Below are 22,379 nucleotides of genomic sequence, written 5' to 3' on the forward strand. Positions count from 1 at the left end.
CCTACGTTTGCGGTTAGCTAGACGTTTAAACTTGCGTTTGTGGCTAGTTAGTGAATCGCGGTTTATAGTTCCGCGCCTTTTTCACATCATCAGACTCCATTCCCGAAGCTCCTTCGCTCTTCTCTCTCTCTCTCTCGGAAGGCGAAATGGCGCGTAAACCTAGGCGTAATGTGCCGGAGATTCTATGGAGGTCGTTCGGAGAAAGAGCCAAGAATTTGAAGGACTCGATAATAGATCTGATTACTCGTCGGAGTATCCAGCCGGAGCAATGCCGATGCCGGGGGCAGGGTTGTCTCGGTTGCAGCTGCGATAAACCGTCGTTTCTGCTGCGTCCCGATGACCCGATCCACTACCGTAAACTTCTTCACCGATGCTTCGTTGTACTCCACGAACAAACCCCTCCGCCGCCGAGGTTCTCGCCGACGTCTTGGGGGTCACAGAGAGAGGTAGGGTTCTGCAGTCGCATTGTACTATGTATTGCTTTGAGTTCTTAATTTGAGAGATTTCAAGAACGTTGATGGCGAGAATACTTCAATTTAACTTTTTTTCAGATTGTTGAGAGGATGATTGAAATTTTGGAATCTAGATGTGATTGTGGGAATGTGATATGTGCCAGATATGACAAGGTGAGCTCATCTTCTTCACTATCAAACTCAATGTAGGGTGCAGCATACTTATCTAAGCTACGTAAACTTTGAACACCTTCAAATTTGCTAGATATGATCAATGGTTTATCTTGTCTTTTATCTTTCTTTTTCCTCAGTATGATCAGTCTAGCCCTGTTTTGGAGTTGTTGACAACTTCTTCTTGGGAGTTTCTTCTCAACCGGGTTTGTTGTTAAACTTTTTTTGATGATTAACTTCCAGTTTTCGAGTTTTTGGAGTCGTTAATATCCAAGTTTTCTTGTGTGTAGATTGGTTCTGATTTAATGGTTTATCTACTACAACACACATCGATATTCTTACCTTTTCTAGGAAAGAAACACCAGCAAGTGTCAGGACCTCCTCTATGTATCACTCAAAAGGGTAAGTCTCAGTACTAAACTTTCATAAGTCGAATCAGATATTTTCTTTTGGTTTTCTTGAAATACTTCCACTTGTAGGTTGTCTGAATACGTTGCGATTTCTCTTTTGTCAATTTATTAGCCATCTATTATCAATTTCTGGTTCTAGTTCATACTAACTTGGTGCAATTTCCATTTTCCATGGTATAGAGACCTTGTCAGTCCCCAACAACAAAAGAAAGAGTGACGAGAGCGTGGAACCATCAAAGAAAAGGCAGCGGCTTTCTTCTACTGTCAATGAATGCCTTAAGGAAGACTCTGCAGCTGTTACGTCCATAGTTTCCGTGGATGTAGGCGGACATAGAGAGGAGAAACCTAGAAAACGTTCAAGATTGTATCTTAAGCGTAGACGAAAGCAGAGAAAGGTCAATTGCCTAAAAGTTGACGATGAGGCACCTTGTGTAACTTCTTGTACAAATGGTGAAGCCTCAAATGGGAATGAAGCTGATGGAAGGAATCTGCAAATCAGTATAAGTGGAAGTCTCACTGATTTCACAAAGCAGGTGACCAAAACCCTAATCACTCGTCAAGTAGCAAATTCATTTGTTTTATATACAGACGTTTGACTTCACGGTGTTCTGGTAGATTTTTACTTTAGTGCTGAACATTACTAAATAGACGAGTATAAATTGCTCTTGAGAATTTGACGTAGAATTTTTCTATAGTTTATGAATCTTTATCACCTTCAAATCTGAAAACCTGTTATTGCCTTCTGAAGATGTAACCATTTCTTTTTGTAGGCCAAACAGGTGAAAAGAAATAAACATTTCAAGTTTGCCAACTCGGAAACGGCTTCAGTTATACCACCAAATCGTATCCTTCAGCGGTTTAAACATGTCCTGTGACTCTTCTTTATACAGTTCTTCTCCATTGTTTATGATTCCTTATGATATACAGATATTTTGAAAACTTTAAGAGCCAACTGCTCTGATTCAAAGTCCCTGATGAACCATATATTTGGTGAAGTAAGTGCTTGGTCCGCAGCGCCATCTCATGGCAAAGGCAATTGTCCCAGTGGATCTATTTGCTTGTAAGTTATGAATTTATTTTCCTAAGTTTTTTTTTTGTCTTTCCATACCTTGACTGACATTCTTGTTTATGTTAAGAGTACAATTTGAAAATGATGTCACAACGTTTTTTTTTTCCATTTTCCTGCAGGTATCATTCACTGCTCAAGTCTCTTAAAGGTCTAATTGGAAAAACAAAGTCCTCTCAGTTGAAAACGTTACTAGATAAACACTGTCCTGTTCTCTTGCCACAAGAGGATGCGTTGAAGTCAGCAAATGCGACTTCTCAGGTTGATATTTTTTCTTTAACAGGTTGTTTTCAAAATAAATTTCGTTGGAGTTTATTACCTAAAAGATATTGTGTTGGGAATATGAACAGCGAAAGAATGTAGCAAAGGAAAAATCAACACAGTTGCTAGACTTGTCTAACAACTGACCCTTGGATTGACAAACCGTACATGTCTTCTGTTACAGAGTTCCTGGAGGCAAAACTCAGGTAAGCTGCCTCACGGATCAAATTCAGAGAAGGGCAAACCCAACAGTCACAATGCCGAAGAAGGGAGGCTGTATTGCACAAAAGACCAAGTAGTTTCTTTTATTTGGGCCATCTGTAAGTACATTATTCCAGAAGGTTTGCTTGGGACCAGTCATCAGATGAGAGTGCTTAGGAGAAACATAGCCTGGTTTGTTTCTCGCCGAAGAAATGAGAAATGCACAGTGACGCAATTTTTGCATGGAGTGAAACCATCAGATTTCTCATTCTTTGCCAGTAAACAGTTGTGCTGTATGGTCAACGGACATGCACACCAGAATGAGTCCATCAGAAGTACACAGCAGATGTTGTGCACGAAATGGATATCTTGGCTTTTCTTAGAGATTGTCAAGAAACTGTTGCTCTTCAACTTCTATGCAACTGAAAGGCAAGATGGGCGGCTGGACATCTATTATTACCGGAAGTGCAACTGGGAAAGGTTAATACGCAAAGAGATTACCAAAGCCCTTGATGGATATGTCCAAGTGGAGAATGCTGAAGCTGAAAGCAGAAGGAAAAATCTGGGGTTGTCGAAGTTTAGATTTCTACCAAAGGCAAACGGTGTGAGGATGCTGTTAGATTTTAGTTCCTCGTCAAGGTTGGAATCTCTTCGTGATACGCATGCCGTTTTGAAGGACATTCAGCAGAAAGAACCAGATGTCCTCGGATCATCTGTTTTTGACCATGATGATTTCTACAGAAACCTAGGCCCGTATCTGAAACATTTGAGGAGTCAATCTGGGGAACTTCCTCCTTTGTTCTTTGTGGTTGCGGATGTTTTCAAAGCATTTGATTCCATCGACCAGGGTAAGCTACTTGATGTTGTACAAGGTGTCCTGAAAGATGAACATATCTTAAAAAGATGTAGGTTGATCAGCTGCGGGAAGAGATCACATTGGGTAAACAATATACTAGTCTCGACTGATAAGAATGCTACCGTTTCAAGATTCACATCAACTGTTCCATATAATGCTCTGCAAAGTATCATTGTTGATCAGGTATGATTCTTTTTGTTATGCTAAAACTCTATGGTTTATACCCTATATCTTGGATTTGTGGATTATTTATTCAACATTTGTGTAAGCCTAGTGTGGAAAACATGTTGTGGTTATGTGATGATAGATCAAAGAGAATAAGAAACAAGTTTATAGTTCATTGCATAGTATTATGTAGATGGAAAGGCTTCGGGTTGTCTTGCATTTTAAGCTAAAACATTGAATGAGAGAACAGGATGATAGGTTCTAGAGGGTAAAACACAAAACTACTGGACAGTCTTTAGAGATCACATTTCTTAGAGGTTTTATAGTCCCCTTTTGTTATTTCCTTATCAGTGTTATGGTTTTTGGTTTATTGTTTCAGGGAGAAAACCATCTAGTGAGGAAAAACGATATCATGCTTTGGATAAACAACATGCTAAAGAACAACATGCTGCAAATAGATAAAAACTTCTATGTACAAACAGCAGGAATACCTCAGGGACACAGATTATCATCTTTGTTGTGCTGTTTTTACTACGGGCATCTCGAGAGGACTTTGATCTACCCGTTCCTCGAGGAATCCTCTAGAGATGCGTCTGCTGCAGAATGCAATGGAGAGAAAGAGCTAATCACTCGCCCAAGCTATAAGTTACTGAGATTTATCGATGACTACCTCTTTGTTTCTACCTCAAGAGATCAGGCCACTAGATTCTATCAGAGGTTGAAGCAAGGGTTTCCAGATTACAACTGCTTCATGAACAACAAGAAATTCTGCATAAACTTCGAAGATGAAGAAGAATCTCAGAGTTCTTCTTCTAACAGGATGTATGTGGGTGGTAATGAAGTTTCATTTATAAGATGGACGGGTTTGCTTATTAACTCCCGTACATTCGAAGTTCAAGTTGACTACACAAGGTTTGCCTCATTCTCCTGTAGAGGTGTCAACTAGGCGGGCTGACCATGGGCTAGCCCAGTCCAATTCATTTTGGGCAAACTATGGACGTGCCCAATTAATAAATGGTCCAATTGGACAAAAGACCAATTGGTACATGGTCCAATTGGGCGAAGACCAAATGGACAATGGGTGTCCATGAGCTTCCTAAAACATGTTTTTATGAGTTTAACAAAAGAAAACACAACTTTACAATTTAACCCAAAACAATAGTTTTATCGTTAAAATAAAAAATTCACGATTTTGACGGAAAACATAATTTCACAATTTTGACGGAAAAATGTATTTCATTAATTTGGCGGAAAAAATGCAAATTCTCGGTTTTGGCGGGAAAACGCAATTTTTCGGTTTTGGCGTGAAAACGCAATTTCTCGGTTTTAGCGGGAAAACACAATTTCTCGCTTTTGGCGGGAAAACACAATTTCTCGGTTTTGGCGGGAAAACGCAATTTCTCGGTTTTGGCGGAAAAACGCAATTTCTCGGTTTTGGCGGGAAAATGCAATTTCTCAGTTTTGGCAGGAAAACGCAATTTTTCGGTTTTGGGAAAATGCAATTTCTCGGTTTCAGTGGGAAAACACAATTTCTCGGTTTTGGCGGAAAAACGCAATTTCTCGGTTTCAGTGGGAAAACACAATTTCTCGGTTTTGGCGGGAAAACGCAATTTTTCGGTTTCGGCGGGAAAACGCAATTTCTCGGTTTCGGTGGGAAAACGCAATTTCTCGGTTTTGGCAGGAAAACACTATTTCTCGGTTTCGGTGGGAAAGCGTAATTTCTCGGTTTTGGCAGGAAAACGCAATTTACGGTTTCGGCGGGAAAACGCAATTTACGGTTTCGGCGGGAAAACGCAATTTCTCGGTTTCGGCGGGAAAACGCTATTTCTCGGTTTCGGTGGGAAAGCGTAATTTCTCGGTTTTGGCAGGAAAACACAATTTTCGGTTTTGGCGGGAAAATGCAATTTCTGGTTTTGGCGGGAAAACGCAATTTCTCGGTTTCGACGGAAAAATGAAATTTTTCGATTTTGAAAAGAAAACATAGTTTTACAGTTTTTGACAAAAAAAATATTTCTTTAATTTTGGAAAGTAAACATAATTTCAAAATTTTAGAAATAAGATCTAAACTAATAATTAAAAAATAATTATAAATTTTATTGGGTGTCCATGTACATACCCATTTGGACATGGTCTCTATTGGTCTTGGACATTTGTTTGGACCATTGTCCAATATGGACCATCCACTAGTGCCCAAAACTGAAATGGTCCAACTGGTCATGACCATTTGGACCATGGACGGACCATTTGACAGCTATATTCTCCTGTATGCATGTCTGGCTCTGTTTGCTCAGCCTTGCTGCTTTATGATTGTTTTGAGTCTAATTTTTCCACTCAAATTTATGGAAACAGGTACTTGAATGGCCATATAAGCTCAACCTTTTCGGTAGCCTGGCAGAATAAACCACTTGGAAATCTTCGGCATAAATTGTGTTACTTCTTGGTCCCCAAATGTCATCCCATTCTCTTTGACTCGAACATCAACTCGGGAGCAATTGTCAGGTTAAACATCTATCAGATCTTTCTGTTAGCTGCAATGAAGTTTCACTGTTATGTCTACGAGTTGTCCCGGTTTTGGAAGCTTCATCCTCAAGCTTTGTCCAAATTCATCACAAGATCTATCAGGTATGGAATAAAACTCTTATCCTATGTTTATGAGCATCTTGGTTTATGTTCAGTTGTATAATCTAGCGTTCTTGATTTTCTTCCACCTTATAGGTACATGTTCAAACTCATAAATAGAAGGACGCACAGAATCAACACTGGTTCTAGTTTCAGACCAGTTCTTAAACTGTGCAAAGAAGAAGTGATATGGCTTGGCTTACACGCTTACATTCAAGTACTGAAGAAGAAAAACTCCCGATATCGAACCCTCTTGAACTATTTGAGATCTGCGCTTTCGAAACTCGATCTTTCTCTGAATCTATCGCCGGAGTTAGAGTATGCAACGGACCGGTCAAACTCATCTTGCATTTGGAAACTGAGTTACTGATCCCTCTAAGATTGAAACTGGTCTGAACGGGTTAATTTGATTTCTGTCTTTACATTTATTTCTATGTATAACTGTTTAGATTATTGAATATATATATATAGACAAGTTCCAAGCTTAGCTTTTATGTTATAACATACCAAAGAAACCAACAAGAAAGAGATTTATTTCTTGGAGTATTCAGACGAATGAATTGGAGCATACCCTTCAGGTAATTGCTCCTGAGACTGTGACGGTTGTGGCGGGTGCTCAGCTTCAACCTTTTCCTTTGTTTTCTGACTAACCTCTCCAGCAGCTTTAGCAACTCTGCTGAACGCTCCTGCGGCCCAGCTCACACCGGTTAACACATAACGGTTTTTCATCACGGCGTTTCCTGCGCTGCTCACAGTCTGTTCAACCGAAGCATATGCAGACTTGGTTCTCTCTGAAACCTGGAGGCTTTGGTCCACCTCTTTGATCTTGTCGTTCACCAAGGTTGTACCAGCTGTGAATTTTTGGCTTAGACCGATCTTTTGGTCTATGGACGCAACTCCTGCGGTTGCGGTTGAAGTGAAACCGAGTTTCTCATCAAAGGCTTTTGCTTTGCCGACCGCGTCTTTCCCGAGGATGAAACCCTTTGCTAACATGCTGCTCACAACATCTTCTGCCTTCTGTACAACGCCTTCTGCGGCGCCTCCACCACTGCTCTGTGTTTCCTGGGAAATGAACACGAATTTAAACATCTAGAGATTTCTGTTTACACACTATTGTTTCTAAAGATTGTTGACGATCAACTCGATTAATATAATCTACCAGACTACCAATCACAGATTTGAGAGGTTTTTACAAACAATCAATGAATAGTAATCATTTCAATGGAAATGTTTCTGGTTCCTATTAAGTAAAAAAAAAAGAACTTACAGCATGAGGGGCAGCAGGTGGAGTGTAGTTAGGAGCCAACTCAATGGTGACTGATTGATCGGCAATACTCGCACCCTGAAAAAACATCACTAGTTGTTAGAATGAGGCCTGCAGTTACAAATGTTCTAATTATATTGCAAGTTGTAAACAAACTATGCTCGATAAGAGGAGGAGAATGTTTAAAGAGAAATAAAAGTGAACCCACTGATAAGAGAACAGCGGTCTCAGCTCCTTGAGGATCTTTGAATGTGACATAAGCACTATGCTCGCCACTGCTAGTTAGAACATGAAAGCAAACAAAACAAACTCAGAGTCGAACATAACATTAAGAGAATCTTGGAAATGAACCTTCATTCCTTTCGAATGGCTTTCATTTCACCATATCACTATCTCAAAGAACAAAAGTAACAAAAAGGTAAAAAGCAATTGGCAAACACTAACCCTTGGATGTCAATGGTTTCAACTTCACCAGAAAAGGAGAAGAACTCTTTGATATCATGCTCTGTTGCTCCTGAGGAGAGATTGCCAACTTTTACTGACCTTATCTGTATCACACCATGAATCAAAAAGATATGATCATTAGTGAAAACAATAAAAACGCAAACCACTAGGCCAGCTCAAATAAGTCTAAATCCTCACAAGATCATACTATCATAGTGAAACAGATTGAGATCTACGGATCAAATCAAGTTCGCCAGAAATTGACGGTCATCTTTTCATTCAACAAAATAAACGCAGATGAATATGATCCAGGAGTGAAACATGATTCAGGGATGAGTCAGATTTTATTTGTTTCTGAAACACACATGTAAATGAAGTTAGCTCCTTATCTAAACGTTGTTCCAATCTCATCATTACCTAAATTATCCCAAAAAAAAACTTCACAAATACGCAAAAGGAACACACATAATAATTACACGAAATCAAACCAACGGATATGAAATCTTTGCTGCTAGCAATACAATTTGATCACGTAAGCAATACATAGATATTGCAAAATTTCTGAAAATAATAGAGTTGCATAACAGATGAACACCGATAGACACACAGATCAATTTGTATCCAGAATATAACAACGAACTAGCAGCTATCAAACTCGTCCTAAGGAGCAAACTGATATTTCGGGAGGAAGACGCAGAGCGTCAGCGACCGGTGACCAGAAACAAACGCGAACAGCGGCAAAATGGAACACGGATGTGAGAGAAACTAGTCGCTGGCGTTTAAAAGTCGACTCCGCATTCTTAAAACGCTGACGCTATGAATTCCGGCGACCTGAAGTCTATTAAATCTAAAGCATTTAAGAATCGCCGCATCTAAATCCAACTAAGCTTTACTTAGTTTCACGTTCTAATTTGGATCGCTGACGCTAGTTTCGGCGTCTTGACAACGAACAGGGCTATAGACACACAGATCAATTTGTATCCAGAATATAACAACGAACTAGCAGCTATCAAACTCGTCCTAAGGAGCAAACTGATGATACGCAATCGTTTCTAGTCGTAACAAATTTTCCGAAAAAACATAATGGATCACAGCGAAATATTGAAGGAAAGAAGAAGAAGAACAACAAACCGCCATGGATGTTGTTGATCTTCGTTGTCGCCGGGGAAGAGAGGTGTGAGATTGCTTTCTAACGCAGATGAGATTCACGAGAAACGCACTTCGATATTGATTGATATGATTGCGTATAGAGGAGAAGAAATGTCTTTGCTTTTTATTACACTCTCGACGTGTGGGATTGCGTTACGCCATTCATCCTTTTTTTAGTACTACTATTTTATTATAAACAAAATAAACTTTTTTTTACCCGTAAAAAAAAACAAAATAAACTTTAAACTAAATACTAATACTTCACTTTTCCTTTTTTACACTTCTGTTTTTTTTTTTTTTTGGCTTTTTCATTTCAAGTAAAACCTTAGAAATCTTGTCTTATCATAGAAATGGTATATGTATTGAACTTCTTAATTCAATAATTAATCAAATATTTTGGTAAATTTAAATTGAAGATAAAATTGGATTTTTATTTTGAATTAAGATATTTTACATTAAATTTTGCTTTTAAACATTTTCAGTCTTAAATGTGGAGATCAGTTAGTTTGGTTAAAAAGAAAATAAATAACGGGCCTTATCTTCATCATATTGGGCTTTAAGAGAAATTGTTACGATCAAGCCCCTCGCCAAATTGTTACGATCAAGCCCCTCGCCACCTGTCAAAGCAGACTCAGGTGGAGAAACGATCTGCGTTTAAGCTTTTTTTTCTTGTAGAACCGACTGCTTAGCCTTTTTTAGTCAACTTCAAAACAGAGACGGAGCATCTTCCTTTTCCTTGGGAAGTCCACTTTTAATTCTCTCTGTGCGGTCAAAGAAAGCTGAAGTCAAACACACACAAAATAATGATTTTTAAATTATACGAGGCCACGTTTAGCGCCTATGGACCAAAAGCCGCATCCAAAATTGGAGGAAAGAGGTTTAAAGTTTTTTTAACTTTTTCATGACGTCAATGAATACGTCGTGAAGAAATGCATGTGGGGTCAGGTCTGTCCATGGATGCATGCGTTCACAATGACGTCGACGTCCATAAGACGAAATAAAAAAAAAAACTTTGCTTTTTCCCACTAATCAACGCGTATAAATATGTGCTCATGTGTACCATCTTCTTACACATTCAAAGTGTTTTAAGAGAGAAAGAACTAATGGAAAACGTAGTGACGAAACAGAGTATCCCTCTCCTCGCGCCCTACAAGATGGGTAGATTCAATCTTTCCCACAGGTATGTTGTATATGTTATATGTTCTTTGAGCTGAAAACTCTCTTCCTTATAATCCAATATGAAGCGTGATCATTTTGTTCATGATTCAGGATTGTTCTTGCACCACTGACGAGACAAAGATCATACGGAAACGTTCCTCAACCTCATGCTGTGCTATACTACGCTCAGAGAACCACCCCAGGAGGTCTTCTCATCACTGAAGCCACTGGAGTTTCAGATACAGCTCAAGGGTAGCTCTTTCTTCTTCTTCTTCTTTTTTTTGGAAAGAATGTTAAATTTACTCATCTCAAAATTAGTTTTACAAAATAATTCTTCTATTGAAATAAAGTTTATGATTTTTATTTGTGGGTTTTGATCTGACTCACATTTGTGTGGTTTCTTGCTCTTGAAGGTATCAAGATACACCTGGAATATGGACTAAAGAGCATGTGGAGGCATGGAAGCCAATCGTGGACGCTGTTCATGCCAAAGGTGGCATCATCTTCTGTCAGATTTGGCATGTTGGCAGAGTTTCTAATAAAGGTTTTCAGCCAAATGGGCAAGCTCCCATCTCTTGTACGGACAAGCCATTGATGCCTCAGATCCGCTCTAACGGCATCGATGAAGCCATGTTTACCCCTCCAAGACGCCTAAGTACTGAAGAGATCCCCACCATTGTCAGCCATTTCAGGCTTGCAGCAAGAAACGCTATGGAAGCTGGTAAGCACACTGTTTGGCACAGCACAAAAAAAAACATTATGATAATGTTAACACATAAAGAAAAATAATTAAATTGACACTAATTAAAAGATAAAATGATAAAAGTATTTCAATTCCTAAATGTTTTACCCCAATTTCACCCTGTAAATACTAAATTTTAAATTCTAATCATAAATAATATTATAATTTTTTTAGTTAATGTTATGTTATTTTATATTTTATTTTTGCTAATTTGAGAATAATATATTGTTTTAACGTTATTATATGATATTATTCTAGAAGAAAGACTCTTACATTATATACGTATCCTTGAATTTTGTTGTTGCTTGCAGGCTTCGACGGAGTAGAGATACATGGAGCTAATGGCTATCTCATCGACCAGTTCATGAAAGACACGGTGAACAATAGAACTGACGAATACGGTGGATCATTACAAAACCGCTGCAAATTCGCTCTAGACATAGTCGAAGCAGTGGCCAACGAGATCGGGCCTGATCGCGTTGGAATCAGGCTCTCTCCCTTCGCAGACTACATGGAATCAGGAGACACAAACCCACAAGCATTAGCGGTTCACATGGCGGAGTCTCTGAACAAATACGGAATCTTATACTGTCACGTGATCGAAGCGAGGATGAAAACAATGGGTGAAGTAACAGAGTGTCCTCACACTTTAACGCCGATGAGAAAAGCCTTCTCGGGGACGTTTATTGCTGCTGGAGGTTTTAAGAGGGAAGACGGGAACGAGGCGGTTGATAAGGGAAGGACTGATCTGGTGGCTTATGGTCGGTGGTTTCTGGCGAACCCCGATCTGCCAAAGAGGTTTGAAGTTGATGCGGCGTTGAATAAGTATGATAGATCAACGTTTTATGCTTCTGACCCTGTCGTGGGCTACACTGACTACCCGTTTCTTGATTCAACAGCTAGTTAATACATGTCGTTATGTGTTTTTGTTTTTTCATGTAATAAGACGACATTGTCGGTCAAACTGCAACCACGTATTCTATATACACTACTTTCATATTGTCATATCGAGTCCATGATTATACGATATTAGCAAATAATGCCTTAACAATTATAGTTTGTGAACATATATCCCATTTTACAGCCACTGCTTGATTCATGTTTTCCTCGAGTTCGACTACAAGTCTACAAATTTCATAGAATTGGTGAAAACATGCAACATCCCAACCACTCCCACAGTTGAGACTCTTACATGTGCTCACTCAGTTAATAAACTTTACTTTGATAAATAGTGTTTTGATTGATTTGTTGAAGGTTCGAAATATCTATTTACTAATTTAGCAGTCACCACATGATTTTTCTTTATATTTTAGTTTTACGGTATCCCAAAACATTTTTTTTATAGATCTTCAAATAAATCTTTTTGGATATATAAACGGAAAATAAATACATTTTGATGACAAATAATAAAATCAGTTATTTTAAATCTTTTAACATACACGACCGTATATCAATGTTACAAAACCAAAATAGAAACAACTAACCAGTTGAATTAAGATTGGTTTTGTTCTCTGGATTAACTCTGCTTGGCACGGTTAGAGATTGAATCTGTCCGGTTAAACCGGTCCACGTTTCATTTAAATTTTAAACGGGAAGGGAGGGTGGGGTCAACTACGACAGCTCAGGATTCTTCCCTCCACCGCCATAACCACGCGGACCACATGAAATAAATAATTTATGCAATTTAAAAAAAAAATAAAAAATAATAAATTTGGGAAAACGTATAACCTAACTCTTGCCAATCATCGTCATCTTTGTTCCCCTATTGCTGGAGAGATTAGATTCGAGAAAAGAAGAGGAGGATGAGTTTCCAAGATCTCGAAGCTGGCTTTCGATTCCAAACGCCGAATCGTGGGAGGCAGCAGAAACCTCTGTCTCGTGGGGATCCGTCTCAGGAGGTAGCCGCCGGGATCTTCAGGATAAGCACGGCCGTCAATTCCTTCTTCCGACTCGTTAATTCGATCGGAACGCCAAAGGATACTCTTGAATTGCGAGAGAAGCTGTCAGTTCCATTTCTGTTCCCCCTCTTCATTCTTCTCCCTGTTTTGTTAAATCTCCGAGTTAATTAGGGTTGGCGTGATAGTTAAGGTTTAGATGGTTTTGTTGTTTATATATTGCTCTTAACTATGGTAGAGAAAACTTAAATTCATTGTTAATGTCTGACATTTTTGGTTTTGTTTATTGAGCATTTCTTTTTATTTAAAAGATTAATTTGTTCTGGAAATTCTATTGGCTGCAGGCAAAAAACAAGGTTACAGATATCAGAACTGGTGAAGAATACGTCAGCTAAACTTAAAGAAGCTAGCGAAGCCGACCTCCATGGAGCAGCTACTGTAAGAAATTGTATACATTTTTGTTTGCTTTCTCATGTGAAAGAGAACATTTACTATTGAATCAACTTTGGTGGTGATACCATTAGATTTTGGTTGCCTGATAGATGATGTGTGTGATTTGTTTATCTGTTAACATTATTCACTTTTGCTATGTTATGTTTTATATTAACTTGCAGCCAATTAAGAAGATTGCGGATGCTAAGCTGGCCAAAGATTTTCAATCTGTTCTCAAAGAGTTTCAGAAAGCTCAGAGACTTGCAGCTGAAAGAGAAATCACTTATACTCCTGTGGTCACGCAAGATATACCTGCCAGGTAAGTAAATGAATCTTGTTGTCTACTAAATGAGAAAAGAAACGTTCCCTGGATTATGTACTCGCATGTCTTAATGTTGTTGTTTTGTATTAGGAAGCAGCTTGATTAGTATAGTATAAACTTTTTGAATGTTCAGCAAACTTTGAAAACGAGATTGTTACTGATAGTGTGTGGAATTTGAATCGTACTTACACATGCTTCCTTGTTATGCCACTCCATGCAGTTACGATGCACAGGAACTGGATATTGAATCTTTAAGGACCTCTCAGGAGCAAACTCTTCTTCTACAATCAAGAAGGTGAGGGTATGGTTTGATTGTATGCTATAGCATATTATTTTGCTAGTTCACCTCATAATTGTTTCAGCATAAACACAACCCAAATGTTAGTCAATCCAGCATGCAGTTTTCTTTTGTTCGTTAGTGAGATATTTAATTGAGTTACTAACTCTGGCCGTAATCGTTGATATAAGCTTAAACTTAGGTTAATATAATTCTCAAAGTTGGATATGGCCATAAACCCATTTTAAATCCATCTTTTCTGTTTGGGCATGTTGTGTTACCTCATATCTTGCAGCGACATTCTATTTAACTTTGAATTATACTCATTCCAGGCAAGAAGTGGTGTTTTTAGATAACGAGATAACATTCAATGAAGCAATTATTGAGGAAAGAGAGCAAGGAATCAGAGAAATTCAAGAACAGATTGGTGAAGTGAATGAAATCTTCAAAGATCTAGCTGTTTTAGTGAACGATCAAGGAGTTATGATCGGTAAGTAAACCCAACCACCATAAATCGTAAATTGCCACGTCTCCTTTACGACTTAGAATCTAAGAAACTTTATAATGTCTATTTGGCAGATGACATCAGCTCCAACATCGATAACTCACATGCTGCAACCTCGCAAGCCACTGCACAACTCAGAAAAGCATCTAAAACTCAAAGAGCAAACTCATCCTTGGTACTACGAGAGACTTCTCTCAACTTTTTTAATTATTTGATTCATATTTTAGCAGCTAAAGATAAGTTTCATATATATGTTTTACTTTTGTTGCAGACATGCCTTCTTATTCTCATATTTGGGATTGTTATACTCATTGTCATCATCGTTGTCCTGGTCTGAGCACCAAGCTCCAAGCATCAACCGAAGAAGAGTCGAGGAAACTATACAAATTACCCATTGAAGATATATACTTATTGGTACAGATTCTTTTCCTTCCCATGCAATCGAACTGAACCTTGACTTCTCATCGTGTGAATGTTTTATATATTAATCCATCTTAATGATCTTTATAGCAAAAGATACGAACATGTATGGTTAATGTCTATTAGTTTTCTGCTCGAGTCGGTCAGTGACCAAAGATTATCATAGTGGTATGATAATTGAACATGAAGAAGGGCGTTCTAGCACAAAGCAACATGTAACAAAAACAACACACAAAGTCATCTCTAAAAGGCTATTCACAACATGCCAAAGTCAAAAGTGTATGATATATATTTCCTCCTCCTCCTTCGTTCATATCCCCTTAACAGCCTCTCCTGAAAACGAGAAACAAATGATCTCTCAAGACAGAACATCGATGCAGAGAAGATGCTTTTCATTCTTACCTCCATGTGTTTCCGAAGAAAGAAACCCCATTTGTTCAGTGATATGGTTCACTTGTTGTTGATCCCTAGTCCACTCGCTCAGTTCTTGCCCCATTGCCAAGTCATTATTCTCCACTGACCCTGATATGGTCTCTTCTGCGTCTCCACTCACTGGGGCTTCATCAGCAAAAAACTGTTCCCAGAATGGGTCTTGGACTCCAGGCAGCTGAGGGACAAGTAACTCTTTCATCTCTCCCTCACCTTTAGGAGAAACTGCATCGCCTTCCATCTCCAGCGACCCACCTAAAGCAGCCATTATTGGATCCAAACATTCTCCATTACCTGTCTTGCATTCAGATTCAGGGCTCCAAGAAGCTGCAGCTGGACTTGGACCTAAGTTTGGCTGAACCAGACCAGCTTGAGGATGATGAGCTAAACCTGCCTCAGGTACTTGGTTCATTGCTGAATGAGCCGAGTCGGGTGAAACCTCGGGCAGTGTTACTCCAGATACTGCATTCGAGGAGTTCAGAGAGTTTGAAACCGATTCACACTCATTTGAGCTACTCATATTCAAGAACTGTCGAAGCATAGTCTGTGCTGCTTCGTTTATCGATGGCTGATACTTAACAATCTGACGGTCAACATCATTAGCCTCCTCCCCAGGAAGTCTCCTCTTTTTGTTGCTGCTACCCTGAATCTGTCTGTCGCCATCATTACTACTCTGTTGTGCTTGGTTTAAGAAGCCTGGACTCTGAACAACCTTGGCCAAAAACGACATCATTTGCTGTTGCCTCTGCTCCATCGCCTGAACTTTCTGTACCGCATCCTTCAGCTGGTGTTCGGTGGCCTGCTGTTGATGCCTTAACCTGACAAGTTCCTGCATAAGAACGTTCTTATCCCTCTTGAGTCTTTCCACTTCTTCTTCTGCTATTCCGCACTTCCCTACCTCGACACAAGGAGCAAGAGATGAGTTCTGAACTTGAATTTGTTGCTGATTCTGCTGCTGCACGTGCGAAGATTTCCTCCTTGTAATGCCCTTTAGTAGTTGTTTTTGGTCTCTTAAGAATCCCTCGTTTGCAAATTCCCATCGATCTGGATCAACTTTTCTGAATCCCTGGACACAATAATTCAACAAGATGGCCTCTAAAGATCAACAAAAATAAAAGTTAATTGAGTTTTATGGAAGAAGAAAGCCAACATAGAGTAATTGTACAAGAGCCACAAACTGTTGCAGAGTATTTAAAATTTCTGGTTAAAGCAACATTCTGGGAAGTAAACGACTTCTCCACCATGGGATAAAAAAAGTTAATAGCTTCTTAGTTTATCAACATGTACCTGGACTGACATATACAAGCGAAAGCAAAGCTAATGTTCAGACAACTGATAGGACATTCTGTTTTGTGATTTAGAGTTACAAGGAAGAAACCAAGCTTCACCCATATCTGAGGATATGTTAAAGCGACCCTGCAAAAGTTCTGTGGAATCTTTTGGTGAGTAAAAGTATTGACTTGACAAGGTTTCAAAAAAATCCAAGACAGGCATGGATCTAGCCATTAAACCACAATTGCTAATCTATATAGTTTAAGAATAGACAGACTATTAACTGCATAGTTCTACTGACTACACCAGAGTCTCATAAGCTGCAAGAATCCATTAAAAGACAACAATTAAACTCCCATCAGATACAGAACATCATTGTAATTACCCAACTTTGATGCCTTACTTACTACCTCAATTTTCTCAAATAAACATTGTAAACACCATAGTTCAACACTTTCTAACAGAAAAGGAAAAGAATGAGACTGAACTAAGACTAAGTCCCTGAAAGTTCAACACTTCAATGATCAATCTGATTTTTTTTTTTTTTTTTGAAGTTACAAGAAAGAGTGATGCTTACTTACATATGTATTTAACTGTCTGACGAAGCTGGAGAAATTGTTGTGCTTGAAGTACTTAGGCAAGAACACCTTCGAGAACTCCGGCACGTCCCAGACGACGAAGCTGTTGTTCCCGCTGCTCCAAGAAACAACCTCGTTGGTGGAAAGATCATCAACCATGTCGTAGGTTTTGCTCAAGAAAGGGGGCACAGAGTTAATCGGAGGCGGTATAGGCGACGGGTTTGAGTTCACGGACGGTGCTGGTTCAAGAACCGGTTCCATAGCTATGTACGATGCAAGCAAGAACTACGGATCGAGTCTTTAGATCACTCACTCCAACCTTCATTACATTTCCGTTTTTCTGCGTCGCTTTTTCCTTTTTACTCACTCGGTGAATTTATAGTACGTGGCGTATTTATACACCGTTAAATAATTAGATTAACTATCTATCGTTCGATAATTTTAATTATAATACGAAAAAGACGCAGAGAAAACTTCCTCTCTCTGGGACTGACACACACTGAGATGAATCATCGGAAAATTTGAAAGCGAAGCGGCGTTACACAAAACAGAACTATGAATACATTTCGCTAGTAACATGTGACAATAAATGAATTGTTTTGAGGTAATTTAGGTGATGATAATGTCCAAATATGAGTATAATATCATCGCGAGAAAAAGACAAAAATAGCATTAAATCAAGTTTATATTCCCAAACTAGCACTCAAGATCAAAAATCACAAAAATAGCACTTAATGTTTTATCAAAAATCACAAACTTAGGATTTAGAGTTAAAAGGTGAGGTTTAGGATTTAGGGTTTAGAGTTTAGGGTTTAGGGTTTAGATTTTAGGGTTTAGGGTTTAGAGTTTAGGGTTTATGGTTTAGAGTTTAGGATTTAGGGTTTAGGGTTTATGGTTTAGGGTTTAGGGTTTAAAGTTTAGGGTTTAGGTTTTAGGGTTTAGGGTTTAGAGTTGAGAAATGAGGTTTTGGGATAAGATTTCAAATTTTGAAAAATAAAAAAATTAAAATTTTTAAAGGATAAACTTAGAAAGGTGTTATTTTTGTCATTTTAGTTTTTGAGTGCTATTTTTGTGATATAAACTTAGAAATGTGCTATTTTTGAGATTTGCCCTATCATCATTCCGTATTACATATTATAAATTGTTTTCCTTGTCACCATTCAATCGAAACCTTTGTACTAACTAGTTCCAAACTAAACATACTTCCCTCTGTTTTCTCGAAAAGTTAGATTTTCTACGGTTGACACGTTTATTAAAAATTTAATAAATATTTATAATTTAATTTATTTTTTATTTTATTATACAATTTTCAATAACTTTCTGTTAATAAAATTTAATTGATTCAAATATTTTTAATTAATGTTTGTAGTAAAAAATTTAAAAGAAAAAAATCTAAAAAATGTTAGTAGCTCCCTTAACACGGATGCACGTGCTTGTTAGTGGCAAGGGCACGTGAGGTGATCCCAAGAATCAAAGATGGCTTCGCTACCCAAGCAAGTACGTTTCTTAATCTTTCCTCTTCGTCTCCAAAAGTCGTTTCTTTAGATTCAATTCACCCGCGAGAAATCTTTGCAGATCAACAAACCCATCTTCGGATTCGGACACTCAAACCCACCCGGATCCGATTCTGAGACCGATCTGATCCCGTGATCTTTTTTCATTTTGGGGTTCTGATGATCATATAAGTATTAGAAATCTAGAGTTTCAGGTTTAGTTATTGCGATTAAACGTCGCGCTTCCCGCGTGGGTTCGTGGAGAATTCGCCAATGGAGGAACCCAAAATCTCTACTCGTCCAAGTATCTGCTTCAGGCCGATAAACCCTTCTGATTTAGAACGTCTGGAGCAAATCCATCGCGACATATTCCCAATCAGGTAAGTTAAAGTTCCTTTCTTTGGAAAATTGTATTTCTTTCATTTAGATTTGAGTGGCTTTCCCTTTTGGGAAATTGTATTTGTTTCAGGTATGAGTCTGAGTTTTTTCAGAATGTTGTCAACGGTGGTGATATCCTCTCTTGGGCTGCTGTTGATCGGAGCCGCCCTGATGGTCTTTCTGATGAACTTATTGGGTTTGTTACTGCTAAGATCGGGCCTGCTAAAGAAACCGAAGTGAGTCTCTTTCCCTTTTTGAACTTGTTTCTTCCTTAATTAGAACCTGTTTTGAAGGTTTGTCAAGTGTTGATTTTGAATGTTTGAAACAATTTCATGAAATGGGGTTCTTACAAGTTTCTTAAAGCTCAAAACTTTCTATAGTTTCAGCAGCTTTTAAATTGAATCTTGGTTTGTAGCATGTTTACCGCATTGAGCTTTGTGTTAGTGTAGACTTTGGATGTTGTCGGGACATTTCATAATGTCCTATGGTTTAAGCTTGACCATGCTTTATCAGATGGGCTTCTTACAAAAGTTTTAAAAAATAAAACGGATCTGCTTTTCTAACGTCTTGACTCTTGATTATGGTGCAAACTTGTTTTTGTACTCGTTCGCTAAATGTGACAAGTCTAGGGGTGGGTTATCTTATGCGTTTATATTTTGATACTTTTCTATGTCTGGAGCAGATATCAGATTTAATAAGATATGACTCGTGTAAGGGAGAAGAGACATTGGTGTACATCCTAACGCTTGGAGTTGTAGAAAGCTACAGAAAACGTGGAATAGGTATTTTCATTGATTCTCTAGCTTGGTTTTGTTAATATTAAGCTCTTTAAGTTTGGTTCTTCTTTGCAGCTAAGTTGCTTATTAAGGAGGTCATCAAATATGCGTGTAGCATCCCTGCGTGCCGTGGTGTTTACCTTCATGTAATTGCACACAACAGTCCCGCAATCAGATTGTACAAAAGAATGTCTTTCAGATGTGTAAGAAGGTTACACGGATTCTACATAATCAACGGCCAGCATTTCGATTCTTTCTTGTTCGTCTACTTTATCAACGGTTCTCGCTCTCCTTGCTCACCTTTGTAAGTACAAGACACTGTTTCTGTTTTTGTTTTGCGGTTTCATTCATATATGAGAGTTAGGGTTTAATCTTAGCTGCATTGCAGTGATCTTGTGGTGTTTATTCTAAATTATATGAGAAGTGGAATCAAATCAGTCGCATCAAGGCTAACAATGAAGCACGAAGAGAAAGGCTTGAAATGGCTTAAATGCAAAGATATGACGCGGTGTCTCTTGCCCACTCAGAACAAGCGAAACCTTGCATCCGAAAGAGCATCATCTGGCTATGATTACGTTTAGTGTTTAGTATGTGACTCATAGAGTTTGTAAACTCAATTCGTTTCAGTGTCTTCATTAACCTCTGGTTATATTATCCAATTGTGGTATCAGGTATGTAATAAAAATGTAAATATTGTGTGATAAAAAGAAAAAAAAAACACTTCTATTTGGGAGGATGAGTTCAATCACTAATACATCTTAAATTAGTAAGGTTGCTGAAATATAGATGTGCTTTTGTTATACAACTTCGGTTCAGTTAAGTAAACCAGATTGGATCAATCTTTAGTGAACTACATTTTTAAAATATTCATTCTATATGTTTAGAAAACATTTAGTTTGTATAATCAAGTGGTCAACTATGAAACTACTAGAAATTGTGCCAAACTATAAAAAAGTGTTAAAATTGTCAATGTAAATGAACAATTATTATGCCAAAACTATTATCGTGATGTGGGATATCGAGAACTGCAAGGTCTCACTTGGTTGCAACCCGACAATGACAGAATTGTAGGTTCCAAAGGCACAGAATTATAGGTTCCAAAGGCACCAAGGCTACAAAGGAACAGTAGAGATTATTGCATTTTGGGAGATTACTCCCTTTATCGAAGTAGCATTGTTGCGGAGTGGTATCAAATATTTTTATCTCAACACCAACGTCAATATAAAAAAGACAAAAACATCATGAAAAATTAAATACTTTCAAATTAACATGAAAATTAGTTTGATTGATTATTTGAGTGGAGAACAAGTAGGTAATTTTGGATATTTTGAATGTTTTGGTTATTTTGGTTATTTTTAGATATTTTCTTGTTATTATTTTTGGTAATTTTTTTTTGATATTTTCATGTATTTGAATATACTATAAATAGTAAATCTAAAATAATTAATAGATTTAAGTACATAATTATGATTCATGTATTTTTGGGTATCTGAATTATTTTGGTTTGGCTCAAATTCGATTTCAGTTCTTCCAATATTAAAAGTTTGGATCCATTCAAATAATTTAATTAGTTCAAGTTTGGATTCAATACTATTTTTTCATATCATACTCAAATTTGGTTCGGTTATTCGGATCTGGATATTTTGTCCACCCTTAGTGATAACAATTATTTGTTTCTCATCCTCAATTTCTTCAATTATCTTTTAATAATGCCACTTGGTTCCTCCCTGAATGTGGCACCCGACTATAATTCCAATGGTCGATAGAAAATAATGTGGCTACTACGGAGTTATACTTATGTAACATCGACACATGAATTACATTATGTACTTACATTATGTAGTTCCTATTTTGATTCTTACGTATAGAAACAATTTAACAAATCTATAAATTTATTTTTATGCGGCAGGTCCAGAGCTGCTTTACACCCAAGACATCTTTAATTTCCAGCGTCAGCCATTTAACTCTTCTTCATCTTCATCTTCCTCTTCCTCACAGTCTATCCATCTCCGATCAGTTCTCTTTGTTGCTAATCTATCGTCTCCCTCTTCAGTAACTTCTTCCTCCGATGGTGAGTCATATTTTATACATTAAATACCACATCGGTCATACAAAGGAAAGCATTTGATGATTTTTTTATGCGTTCAACTTCCTAGCTTCTTAACGTGGCTTATGGGTTTGTGCTTATAGTGTTTTTTTTTTTAAAAAAGCGCGTGACTGTATTTTGCTAGTAAATATTTGACTTCTCTGTGGGTTTGTATGAACAAAAGTTGGAACTTTGATGACATATATCTTAGTTTTGCCTGGATGTTGAAAACTCAGCTTTTGTTTTTTGTTGTTTGTGTTGCAGGGCATGGATTATAGCTATAATGAGGCTACCACTTGTGAGTCAGCAAATTATAGCGATAATGAGGCTACCACTTGTGAGTCAGCAAATGAGAGTTGCGTTTTGTACTCCATGTCTTCTCGTCCTGGGTTTGGAACGAAAGGTCACTGGATACCGCTTGTGGCTAATTAGTAAGCTTGCTGAAATATAGTTGTGCTTTTTGTATACAACTTTGGTTCAGTTAAGTAAACCAGATTGGATCAATCTTTAGTGAACTACATTTTCAAAAATTTCATTGTCTATGTTTAGAAAGCATTT

The 22,379-nt window shown here is 37.9% G+C and overlaps 6 protein-coding genes across 9 annotated transcripts; 4 read left to right on the plus strand and 2 right to left on the minus strand.

The window, feature by feature from the left end:
- The first annotated feature begins 98 nt into the window (after positions 1-98).
- Positions 99-6,707, plus strand: LOC106387699 (telomerase reverse transcriptase). Its single transcript, XM_022710099.2, has 12 exons — positions 99-446; positions 552-626; positions 764-829; positions 914-1,025; positions 1,214-1,566; positions 1,804-1,876; positions 1,961-2,093; positions 2,222-2,360; positions 2,545-3,600; positions 3,962-4,494; positions 5,932-6,204; positions 6,298-6,707. Exons 1-12 carry the CDS (start codon positions 147-149, stop codon positions 6,569-6,571), a joined length of 3,387 nt encoding a protein of 1,128 aa, XP_022565820.2. The 5' UTR covers positions 99-146; the 3' UTR covers positions 6,572-6,707.
- Positions 6,581-9,251, minus strand: LOC106387701 (binding partner of ACD11 1-like). 2 transcript variants are annotated; one of them, XM_013827610.3, is made up of 5 exons: positions 9,041-9,251; positions 7,910-8,013; positions 7,674-7,740; positions 7,469-7,543; positions 6,581-7,263 (listed from the first exon to the last, which is right to left on the minus strand). In XM_013827610.3, the coding sequence occupies exons 1-5, from the start codon at positions 9,044-9,046 to the stop codon at positions 6,733-6,735; spliced, it is 783 nt and encodes a 260-aa protein (XP_013683064.1). In that variant the 5' UTR covers positions 9,047-9,251; the 3' UTR covers positions 6,581-6,732. The 2 variants fall into 2 exon arrangements, with proteins under 2 accessions (XP_013683064.1, XP_013683063.1); XM_013827609.3 differs by having other exon boundaries at positions 7,674-7,743.
- Positions 9,252-10,095: 844 nt separating this feature from the next.
- LOC106387698 (12-oxophytodienoate reductase 1) lies at positions 10,096-12,961 on the plus strand. Its single transcript, XM_013827605.3, has 4 exons — positions 10,096-10,238; positions 10,328-10,468; positions 10,630-10,937; positions 11,270-12,961. Exons 1-4 carry the CDS (start codon positions 10,111-10,113, stop codon positions 11,863-11,865), a joined length of 1,173 nt encoding a protein of 390 aa, XP_013683059.2. The 5' UTR covers positions 10,096-10,110; the 3' UTR covers positions 11,866-12,961.
- Positions 12,721-14,947, plus strand: LOC106387697 (syntaxin-21). Its single transcript, XM_013827604.3, has 7 exons — positions 12,721-12,960; positions 13,198-13,291; positions 13,468-13,604; positions 13,828-13,902; positions 14,217-14,374; positions 14,464-14,564; positions 14,661-14,947. The coding sequence occupies exons 1-7, from the start codon at positions 12,761-12,763 to the stop codon at positions 14,724-14,726; spliced, it is 831 nt and encodes a 276-aa protein (XP_013683058.1). The 5' UTR covers positions 12,721-12,760; the 3' UTR covers positions 14,727-14,947.
- On the minus strand, positions 14,941-17,480 carry LOC106387696 (heat stress transcription factor A-1b). 3 transcript variants are annotated; one of them, XM_013827602.3, is made up of 3 exons: positions 17,092-17,476; positions 15,212-16,304; positions 14,941-15,142 (listed from the first exon to the last, which is right to left on the minus strand). In XM_013827602.3, exons 1-3 carry the CDS (start codon positions 17,347-17,349, stop codon positions 15,120-15,122), a joined length of 1,374 nt encoding a protein of 457 aa, XP_013683056.1. In that variant the 5' UTR covers positions 17,350-17,476; the 3' UTR covers positions 14,941-15,119. The 3 variants fall into 3 exon arrangements, with proteins under 3 accessions (XP_013683056.1, XP_013683057.1, XP_013683055.1); XM_013827603.3 differs by adding an exon at positions 16,526-16,665 and having other exon boundaries at positions 14,941-16,304; positions 17,092-17,106; XM_013827601.3 differs by having other exon boundaries at positions 14,941-16,304; positions 17,092-17,480.
- Positions 17,481-18,555: 1,075 nt separating this feature from the next.
- Positions 18,556-20,463, plus strand: LOC106387694 (histone acetyltransferase MCC1). Its single transcript, XM_013827599.3, has 5 exons — positions 18,556-18,961; positions 19,051-19,195; positions 19,642-19,741; positions 19,811-20,039; positions 20,124-20,463. The coding sequence occupies exons 1-5, from the start codon at positions 18,855-18,857 to the stop codon at positions 20,314-20,316; spliced, it is 774 nt and encodes a 257-aa protein (XP_013683053.1). The 5' UTR covers positions 18,556-18,854; the 3' UTR covers positions 20,317-20,463.
- Positions 20,464-22,379: the final 1,916 nt, after the last annotated feature.

Source organism: Brassica napus, chromosome C9 (genome assembly GCF_020379485.1).
Source record: "Brassica napus cultivar Da-Ae chromosome C9, Da-Ae, whole genome shotgun sequence".
Taxonomy (NCBI): domain Eukaryota; kingdom Viridiplantae; phylum Streptophyta; class Magnoliopsida; order Brassicales; family Brassicaceae; genus Brassica; species Brassica napus.